Source organism: Stegastes partitus, unplaced genomic scaffold (assembly GCF_000690725.1).
Source record: "Stegastes partitus isolate 25-593 unplaced genomic scaffold, Stegastes_partitus-1.0.2 Scaffold20, whole genome shotgun sequence".
NCBI lineage: Eukaryota > Metazoa > Chordata > Actinopteri > Pomacentridae > Stegastes > Stegastes partitus.
The window spans coordinates 1,055,339-1,066,378 of NW_007577751.1; the positions used below are offsets into that span (position 1 = coordinate 1,055,339).

Below are 11,040 nucleotides of genomic sequence, written 5' to 3' on the forward strand. Positions count from 1 at the left end.
CACCATCTCCAGTTTCTCAACCTCTCAAGCAGTCAGGTGACAAGACAAAGGCAGTATTAGTTGAACTGCAGAGTTAAACATCAGGTCTTCCAAACAGCATATTATTGTACTGCTTGCTTGTGTGTCCATCATATGGCTTACCTTCAGTATCAAATTCAATGGTGTGACAGTCTGATTGCCGGAGACTCCATGGACAGTAGAATACAGACCCTCCTTCTGTAACGTTGGCCTGCCTCGTGTTGGCCTTGGGGGCTCCTATCACCACACTTGCACTGCAGGGAAACGACACAAAGGAACAATTTGTATGCTAGAAATCAAATGTTAAGATTCCCAAATCACAACAGTATAACCCAACTCTTAGAAACCTGAATTTTTGTAGCTCTTAGCCTGGCCTCAATTAAAGAACTGCATTCCAGGCCTCCCACCCGGACAGCTTTAACCATAGCGCAGTATGCACGTTTTACTGCTTAGCGAGCTGTATTCTGACTCAGATGCAAAACTTTTTATTCGCACTGTTTTACATAATCCTATACGATCACTGGAAACCGCTGCCGTGACATGCGCACATGTGATTCACTCCACCTGCCTCCAGTCAGACACACAAAGAGAAACACTTGCGTGGTCACAGGCTCCCCTGTGGGCCTCATTCAATAGGAAAACAAGAAAGCAGACAGGCTAAGTGGAGTCACACTCTTGTTTCCACAGCTGTGATGTTAAACATCAGTGTCCTTGCAGCTACACTGTACAACTACAGGAAGAGCAGCTGACCACTTCAACAGACAGTGAGAGAATAGTGAAGTTATAGGTGAGCCAGCGAGTAATAATGCAGAAGACAGACTTCAGAGGCAGAGAGCGATTATATGTAAATGGAGACAACCAAGATTTGGACAAGGATAAGTTAAGAAAAAAAAACCCAAGTAGATAATGTGTCTTAAGTGGATGGTTTAGCCATTACCTCATTGTGGACCCACTTGACCCGACAAGCATCACAGACAAAGTTGTAGGCATTGATGTGGGTAAAGGAGGCATGGGACCATTGAGTCCAGACGGTGTCTAGGGGCCTTAAAAACAGGAAGAGTACACCCTTTCCTGCCCCAGATCTTCCAATAGGGCATGAAAGTTTAAATTTTGGCTAAACTTAGCATCCTGCCCCCAAGGGTAAGTACTCAGCTGGGTCCAGAGGAAGAACCAGCATGAGTCAGACAGCAGTTAAAACATGCAATATTCCGAGGCCTTGTAATCCACCGTAATTAATCCCACTGAAGCTATCTATTACCTCAGAGGACAAAAGGCAGAAAGCTACAGAATGGCTTATGCAGAAAATCTAACAGACGCGATCCAGGGCGCGTTGGTGGTCAGCTACAAAGCCTTCAAATCATTTCAACATTTACGGTTTTAAAAACACACAACTGCAGAAGGACAAAGGAAAGGCCAGAAAGTAGGAGGTACGAGTTTAATCCTGCACTGTTAGCATAGTCTTAATACCTCCAAAGAGATAAAGCACAATGCCAATTCTAAATGTGGAGCAGAAACTCCCAGTTTTTGTTGGAAGAGGGAAAAAGAAACAAACCAGTTCAACTTGGAGTGGAAGAAACAGTGTCCCCCTTTATTTCTGACCACATGTGCAGATGCAGGAATATCCCTGCAGAGCAACAGAGCTCCACCTGGTCAATAATGTAAATTATGAAGACTTTACTCTCACTTTCTGTAAACTCTCACAATCAAATATTAAAGCAGTCAGTAAATATTTATCACTTGCAGACCACATTCCCTTAATCACCTGTTGAGCCCTCCAAATCCATTTGCAGGAAATAAATTTCAGAAACTCTAAGCACAATTGCCCCCCTCCCCCAATTCAGTTTTCTCTTGGACAATAAGGCTGCCAAAATTTCCGAGTAAACATAAGGGCAAATACTTCTTTGGCAAAAAAAAAAAAAAAAAATTAGAAATAATGTGCAAGCACATGTATGCAATAAATGACACCAGTTGTGGAACATGTACACAATATCAAGGCCAAGGAAACTGAAAGCCACAGAATCTTTTGTTGAATCGGATCTGAACAGACTCCAGCCGTAGTTGGCTATGGCATCTTTTTAAAGTGGAAAAAATACAGGAAATAACAAAACAAGCAGATCAGGCTTTAATCAGCAAGCTGGCAGTTTAAGCGGCTTTTCACTAACTTACACTGATGCATGCAGATGTGAAAACACAGATTCACACAAACAGAGATTGATAGCAATCAGTAAATGAGGAAGAATTAACATTTAATGGGGCTTTATCTGGGGAGGATCTGTCTACTTCTAGCTGCCATTCCCCCGCCCCTATACTGTATCTGCTAGCTGGGAGCTTTTGTATCATTAGCATTTAATGAAGCCAAACTGCAGTCGGCTGAGTGCTGAGTGCTGCATTACAAATTCCTTTGTGAGAGAAGGGGCTCTTGGAATGGGTATGCAAAAATATGTAATTAGTAGGGGGCGAGCTATCCACAGCTGTTCAGCTGAAGGACAGACATGCTCATGAGAAGGGCTGCTTTCATGCTACAGTGAGTAAATAAAAGACCTTTAAAAATGAATGTTTTTAAAACAGTTTTTAACTGTAATTTTTTGAACAATTTACTGCTATTTTACAGATTTTCCCTGTTTTATTAAATTATAGATACAATCTTAGAATAGCACAGAAAATAAGTATTAGTTTTCACATTAACTGTAGAAAACAGGCCAATACCAGCAAATAATGTCAAAATCCAAAAGTTTGACTTTTAAAAATGGTGATTCATTCCTTTACAGTGAAAATTACACACTGTATTTAAATCAGCAAAACATACTATTAATTTACATAAATTTGCCAGTATTTGAAAAAAAAATAGTATGTATATTAAGCACTGGTAAAATTGTGACTGTTATTTTACTGATTTTTTGTGTTTCATTAAATTACAGATGTCTAGTAATTTACATGTTGTCATATAAAAACTGTACATAATGTTTACATCAAAAATCAGTATTTGTTTTTACAATGAAAAACTGTAAATTTACACAGTTTTACTGCATTTATATCAGCTAAGAATATATTATTGTCATTTTCACAGTTTTCTGATGTACTTTTTCTGGCACCCTTGCTGTCAGATTTTTACCATGTTTTTGCAGATAGTTTTCTTTTTTTACAGTGTTGTGAAAGCAGCACCATCACAGGTTTTATAGGAATCATTGCATGCGCTGACAGATGTGGCTCAGTATCTGAAAACCAATGACAAGTTACTTCTAAAGCTGTCAGACAGGTTACTCTGCTCACTCAGATGCTTTGGCTACTGGAGAATTACAGTAATCACCATTTGGTAATTTCTCAGTTCCATGTTGTTATGGACAACTAGCCAACACATTTCATCACAGAGAGATTTCAGCAATGTCCTAGTGGGGAAAGCACTGAGCAGATGAAAAGCATTATCGGCTTCACCATGTCCCACCAGCTGCCATACAGCAGCCACTAATGATCTACACCACCCAGCTGACAATTAAGCATTAATTAAACTACTGTAATTGATTTAGGCTGCAAGTGAGGAATGTGTAAACAACAGCTTCACTGTAACCGAAGTCTGGGTTTGTCTCATTTGAAGGTCAAGCAATCAGGGGACAATCTACAAAAAATATCTCACCACACCATAATTGCCCGACTGTAACCACTATTTTATGTGGGGTTGAGAAATTAAGGGTGATGCAGTGCTGGAACTTGCTGATTGTGCGTAGCCATGGCTAATATGGTTTATGATGAGGTTACAGAGGGAGGTTGTCAGCGGGTAAATTCCTCTGTTGCTCCCTCCCATTCGGCCGAGCATTTCCCCCCCTCCCATTCCACATTTAATTGTCTTCCACCCAGCTGCAAGGCTGATGTCACTTGAACACTATTATAACAGCTTTAAGCTAGAAAGAGGGAGAAAGAAAAAATCTCAATCACACTTGCTAAGCCTGCCAGTGCCGGCTGCAGTTACCATCTGCAGTCATAAACACGGCTCAACAAATGCTGTGGCACATATGCAAAGTCAGAGGGTGGCGGTATTTAAAAAAAAAAAAAAAAGCACTAGTGGCCTTCAAACCTCAGCAACACCTGAGTAAAACATGTACAGTTCTCCGTGGAGTTTACACCTAGCTATCAACACATACTTAAACACTGGAGTGGTTCCATATCAGCGAAAAGAACCTGATCCGGGCCACAGGCGGCTCTTAACCTTCAGCGGCAGAATGAAGCGAGCCAAAATGCAACAGACATCACCAACAGATTTAAACGACACCTGATCAATAGGAGCAGGGATACAAACACATGTACAATTGGATGATGTCATTCTATAGCAATATTGATTTTTCAGAACATGCAGGACACTTAAGAGTGAGATCAGCTGAATGACAGAAATGAGAAGCACAAGCGATGACTTATTCGAGACCACATGGAGCCGGAGTCTGGTGTCCTCTCAGAACCAAGGCCAGACAGAAGCTGTTTGAGTCCTTACGGCTGCCATATGGATGATCTTCCATTCACACACCACATAGACACGTGCCGTCAGTGCTGCTGTCCAAGAGCCTGAAGATGATGAGAGTAGCAGTGCCTGCTGAGATGGCGTGTGCTGACTACAGAGAGTCTACTGTGCTGAGCCGAAGCCACGTTTTTCAGTTACCAGTCAGATGGTAGTGCAAGTTGCAGCGCTGGAAAAAAGATCTGTATGTTGCTCTACAAGCTCGGAGCAAGTTATGTCTTCTATAACAATTTATAGACGTTTCCGCATCCCGGGATGGACTTGAAAAGGAGCCACTGAGATCTGAACCAACCGCTGATGATAAGATAAACAGTCCAGTCTGTCGAGGATCTGATCTTGTATCACTGTTTCCCCTGTATCCTCAAAAGGATCATAGTGCTGGGCAACAGGTGGCCTGGAAACTACAAGCACTGATAGCTAAAGGTAGCCAGACAATGTTGTTTATTGTCACACAGGGGAAAAAAATGTGTGGACATCCAGAGGCAGTTTGGAATAATAGTTTAGGCTTTATGATTTTACGCTTCTCTGCAGCTGGGTAGGAGCGACTAGTCTGTTAAGTGAATCAGCAAGTTGACACTGAGTTGATTTAGCGGTCATTGTTTTTTTTCTTTCCGACCTCTCAACAAGCAGCGATCATTTCGCATTCTGACACCCTTATGGGTGCTCTCAGACTTAATGTGGGAAAACCAGCAGCTGTTTTGTTAAAACCACCAACCTGTCGAGTTATTTCACAAGTGGCAAGTGAGAAATTTGAAACATCCTGCCCCTACTGCAAAACATCAAAATGACTCGTGGTCTCGCCTATGCATTTTCTCATGCCAAACGGTTGCCCACCCCCCTACCACAGCCACCGCCCCTCTTTCACAGTCCCACTGCCCTAAAATCTTCCTGCGGGGAGTTTAACTGCCGGTGGTTCACACCTCTCCACAATGGCCACGTCAGGGGGTCCAGAGCTCTCACCTCAGGATAGAGAGGCTGTTGTATTAAACATGGCGACGATGGGGGGGGAGTTTGCAGCTGTTGGAGCACTTTGCCTCTACACACTCCGACCCCTGCTGTGTCCACACATGCATATATACAAACACACATTCATAAGTAGGAATGGCCAATGGTCCCGTGTTGTTTCCTTCTTAAATATAAGATTGGACTCACAATTTGAATTTTTCCCAGAAGTATCTCACATTGCACAAGTCAACAATGGCGTCACAGACTTATTGCCATATAAAGGATGGCTTTGTCAAATTACCATAGCTGTGAGTCACTTTGTGACCCAGGGGTTAAAACAAACCAGCCCTGCTTGCAGTCAGAGATTAAATCTAGCTAAGTATGAGTCAGGACGACCCTGACCAACAGCCAACTCCATTCCAAAGTAGACGTGACGTCCTCGGGGCATTCCCAAACCAGCACAGCAGACGTGACAGAGAGGTCCACAGGCCCTTTAAACCCATCATCACCATCCACACTGACATCTTTTTCCAGTGAAACACACACACGCTCATTATATGAAGGCCCGTTTAACCAACAGACCTGTAAAAGCTAGAAAGGCACTTTGTTGCCTGACTGCAGTTTAACAATGCTCACTATATCCTGACTGACCTTTACAGAAACAGACATCAATGTTCCCAGCGCACCGGCCTCATTATCATAGGTGCATGCACCATTCCACAACAGAAAATTAAAGCAGCTTCTCAGAGGGAACTGAATTAAGAAAGAAACAGTGATGGAACACAGTAAACAATTTCTGCCATCGGACAAAGGGCCCCTTTGTCTGCACGCAACAATGAGAACCTGGATGGAGAAACACTTGGCAACCCAAATATACAAGGCACACTCCCGCAGCTCAAACTCTCACTGGTTTGATTTAGAAACAGGTCTACAGAAAAGGACACCAGCGAAAACAATAACAGAAACGAGACTGGTCGTACATGGAGAGGGACCTCAGCATAGAAACAGAGAAAACATTGCTGCTTCAGAGGCCAAAAGAGACCCCGATCCAATGTCAATATTAGTTCAACTCTAACCCTGTTTGAGAGGGTAAACTCCAGGAGTCACCTACGTGGACCGGCTGACCTCGGGCATGTGCTCGTCATGGTCAAACCATCTGCGCGCTAATGCATATCACCGGCACATCGCCCAAACACATGAACCTGTCTCATCTTTTTCATACACTCCGGGCCAGGTCTGTTATTATTTACAGCCGCTGACCTTTGGCATTTTCTATCTCAGTGCGATCCACTCCCTTATCCCTGCCTGGCACTAGAGAAATTCAAAGAGGAGTGTTTGAGAAGAGAGTGAGTCCTCGTGGTCCATGCATAGCAGGGTGTGTGCAGGACCACACTGAAAAGTTCATCTTCACTCAACATGGAAAAACATACACTCACAACAGGGAACTCTATATCCTCTTGCCCTTCCTGTGTGCATCTGACAAGAGCTCGTCACACACAGTTCACAGACACTATCCTCAGGCGTTCTTCCATGGTGGGCCATCTACCACTGTTCAAATTTTATTTTATTACATCAGGCCTAAGGGCACGACAGACCATCATATATAAACTCATTGTCACAGCTTGGCGTCAATGTGGGAGAAAGTAAGCCTTTGTATATGTAGGCCTGACAGGGGCATCTGTGAACGAGATCAGTCTTCTTTGTCTCTACATCTGCCATCGGTTTCATTTTGCAAATACAACTCCACAGTCCGGTGATGAACACATATCTGTCTAAAAACTGAAACAATTTGAAGTACAAAGTTGGAGCCAGGCTCACAGCAGCTCATCCTGACAAGAAGAATCTCTCAGCGCAACCCTCCACTGACCTCACTGGTTTTCCAGCTACTCCCCCACATCTCCAAAATGAGGGAGATGATGATGATGTGATGGCAAAACAAGAGATAACAGAAACTCATTTCATGTCCCCACTGATATGTTTTGATGTGTTAACTTCTGAGAAAATGTGGATGAGAAGTGGTTGATACATGCGGTCTACAGATAAAGCGATGAGTCATGGTCTTAAATCTGCTCTCTCATACTTTGTTTTGTTTGACATTTGACTTCTGCACACATATCATCGGGAGGAAAATTACAGGGCACCCATTTGTAGGAAGCTGCATTTAAACATTATTCCTGCTTTGCACATACAAACCATTGTTTCATCTCCGCCCCCGCAAGCAAGGCGTCTCAACTGTAGAAAAGTTCGGATTAAGTCATCGGTGAGATGACGTCTGCTGTGTCTGATGCTTAATGGGACCAAGAGAGATGATGGGGAGAGGGGCTAGACAGTGGGGGAAGGTCGAGGCGATGGATGGATTAAAAAGCCCTGCAGAATGACATCAGCATACGAGGAAATAAGGAGGGGGATGCTGGACAGAGAGAAGAGGGGTCTGTGCATACAAGCGTCACATCCTAAATCATACTGCTCTCCTGAAGCCCCTGCTTCCCAGGCTAAGAAATGAAGACCAATAGCAGCAGGCTTTTAAAGACATAGCAAGGGCCAGAGAAGAGGGGGGAAATCTCTCATGTCTGAGTGTCTGCTGTGCAGGGAAGTGGGGAGGAGAAACAGGGAAACTAAAGCTGCTGCTGGCGGCCCACTCGGCACAAAGCCCTTTCTCAAATCCCAGCATGCTGGCTGGTTGAACAGCGGTCTGAGACGCCGCTGGTGCTCAGCAGACACAGACTCAGCCAGGAAGTCTGATTATGTCTGAAGGCTTGACTGTGGCTGCATAGCTTTTTGTTAATGATTATTACGACTACAGGATTGGATGTGGGGCTCACCAAAATATAGCAAATGGGTAGCAACACAAATGGAGAGCTGTCAGCCACCAAATTAACCCATGTCTTTCCTTTTTCTGCATCCCAGCTGATACAAAGTCTATATGCTCCTATGCCAGTAAGGAACCCCTTTCTCCATATTGTATTCTGCACAAACTACCATGGTATTAGAACTGACCACAGGCATGCTTCCATGAACTGAAGTTCCAAAAATGTCTGATGCCTAAAGCTCCTCAGGAAGAATGCTGAGACAGTCACTGCATGCAGAGTGTCACAGGGATCACATCCCCACTGGGACAGGAAGCATCACTACCAGTAGCATTTCATACCAATAAGATGTAAGTGCTAAAGGTTGCAGTGAGCAGATTTATAAGGCGGGGTCAGATTTAAGGGTCAAAAATAAATATCATTTTGTGAAACAATGAGATTAGGATTAGAGGGAGATTCCAAAATGTTCTGATCTTTTTTGGCTTCATGACGTTTTTGTGATGAAACAGCCACTCTTTTATATTACCATTACTGAGACTTCACTCCAAAAGCAGTTCAGAACACAAATGAAATTTCCTGGATATATTCAATTACAGTGAGTTGTACGCACGCTGAGGGTGTGCGCGCTGTGCGTAAAGCATGCGTCCTGGGAGAAGGACAGAAAACACACAAAGCTCCGATTTAATGTCAGAGCCAAAACAACAACCCGCAAATGAAATGTGTTTGAAAAGTGTTTCCTATTGGAAACTTGCTCTGTAACTTTAACAAGGGAGCTGTAGATGTTCTGGAGTTTGCCAAAGAACCTCCAATGGAAAGTTTGCACGCTGTGCGCAACATATTTGCGTGAAGTACCCAAACAAAATTAGGCACAAATGTTCAAGACTTTGTGCAAAAACATTTTCTTTTTCTAAATGAATCGTATAGCCTTTAGAATAATTATATTTCTCAGTATGAAAGACACTCACCTAGCAGAATCAGACAAATAAAAGTCAACAGCATATCCGAAGTAGCTCCCTTTAGGTCCGCTGTAAACAGCTGGGTTCTCCACGTCCAAGTTGAACGCCTCGCAGACAGGCTGAGAAAAAGTGAGTAATAGCCCGATGATACAAAGGAAAGAGCGGGTGAGAGGGGCTGCTGTCCCCGGCGTCTTTGATCGAAATCGTTCCAAGCCCATTTTTCAGAATAAATTAATCCTCTAAAGTTTGTTTTGAGTGGCGAAAGTGTCCAAACGTTCTAGTCCACAGATGAAGCCTGAAAACAGTGGGAGAATGTGACTAAAACTGCATCCCTGTAACTCTAACCGGCCAGTATCTCATTAATGCTCCGTCAGCTCCTCTGTGCGTCCTCGCTCCTCTCTCGGCTTCTCTGTCTGCGTCTCTCCAGGCTCACGCCTTCTCTGCTCACCTAATCATGACACACAGAGCAGGGAGTTCCCACAACCGTAACAAAGTTTGGAAGAGGAGGAGCCTGTGATTCCCTTCAAAAAAAAACTTCGGAGAGGGAACTTCTCATCCACTAACCTACCTAGAATATGTTTACTAATGTGATTTTTAAAAAGTGGTCACTTTTATCAGTATCACCGAGATTATTAGCCAAAAGAACAATGGATCCAAAAGCCTCCTTTTGACTTTATCTCCTTGTTATCATGACCTTTTGAGACCAAAGCTGCTGCTACAGTTGACAGCCTGATAGGTGACAGAAAGGTCAATGAAACTTTCAAAATGTCATGTTTTGCAGGTTTTGCTCATGTTTTTAGCCTCTTTGGGGGTCTTTTTTTCCCACAACCAAGAGTAAAACAGTGACTGCACCTCTTTCCAAATGCACATCTCCTGCATCAGCCACTCTTTAAACTCAATGTGTGATCCATATGTATTTCTATCTAATTACAGTGTTGATCTGATTTGGGCAAATGATGTCCTCCAGTAAGCTTTGGGGGGGTGTGTGGGAAGATTTCGTATCCTATTCCTGCTTCTGAGTCACACGAGAACGAGGAAAGTGGTTAGGCTGCGAAAAGCAACTACTCACTGCAATGAGACCTTTAATAAACCTATCCAGACCTTCTGGAATTAGTGACTGTTGGTTTAGCTGATTCACTTGAAGCCTCTGGGATTGAACATGGGGGGCCAAATTTGGCTGTGTGGCAGAAGCAACATGAACTCGCCGTCAAGTGCTGCTCGTATTTATAACTCGTCTAAGTGCTCCAGCGCACGGAGCAAAGTCTGACCGTAGACTGATGGGAGTAATCCAGAGTGTCTGGAGGGGGCCAGTTCACAGCTGTTGGGTGCACTTGATGGTTCAAAGACCTAATCCCAGTGGGGCCTCATTCTCTCACTCTGTTTTTAGGTCCTCAAGATGAGACTGTAGATTAATGAGAGTCAGAGTTCAAGGCGTGGTTGGTAGAAAGATGGATTCTATGTAGCCATCAAAATGATTTGTTGTCCAAACTTTCCAGCTTAAATCACATCGCATGCAAACGCAGAAATGAGATGTTAGTCACAAACATACTAATGATCTAAAATGATAGGTATGAAAATGCAGCATGTATTTCTGGATATTCTGAAAGTCTGAAGCCGCTGGAGATCATTATGAGGTCATGGGACTGTGTCTACATGACCTCATATATGAGGTTAGTCAGAGGGGGAGACTAAATACTTTAGATACAGATAATACTGCTATCAGCTCTTAGTCATGGTCTTCTTTACTGTCTGCCCAATTGAACACCACAGCTCTCCCGTTATCTATCCACATACAATAATCTGGCCTCTT

General features: G+C 43.4%; 1 protein-coding gene across 1 annotated transcript in view; it reads right to left on the reverse strand.

Annotated features, from left to right (window-relative positions):
• The window catches only part of itga5 (integrin, alpha 5 (fibronectin receptor, alpha polypeptide)), a 35,731-nt gene extending 26,043 nt beyond the window's left edge, over nucleotides 1-9,688 (reverse strand). Inside the window, exons 1-2 of the mRNA XM_008293416.1 lie at nucleotides 9,240-9,688; nucleotides 142-272 (exon numbers count right to left, since the gene is read on the reverse strand). Of these exons, the coding sequence (XP_008291638.1) occupies nucleotides 142-272; nucleotides 9,240-9,448 (340 nt within the window). The 5' untranslated portion in view covers nucleotides 9,449-9,688. The remainder of the gene's footprint in view (nucleotides 1-141; nucleotides 273-9,239) is intronic.
• Between the last annotated feature and the right edge of the window lie 1,352 nt (nucleotides 9,689-11,040).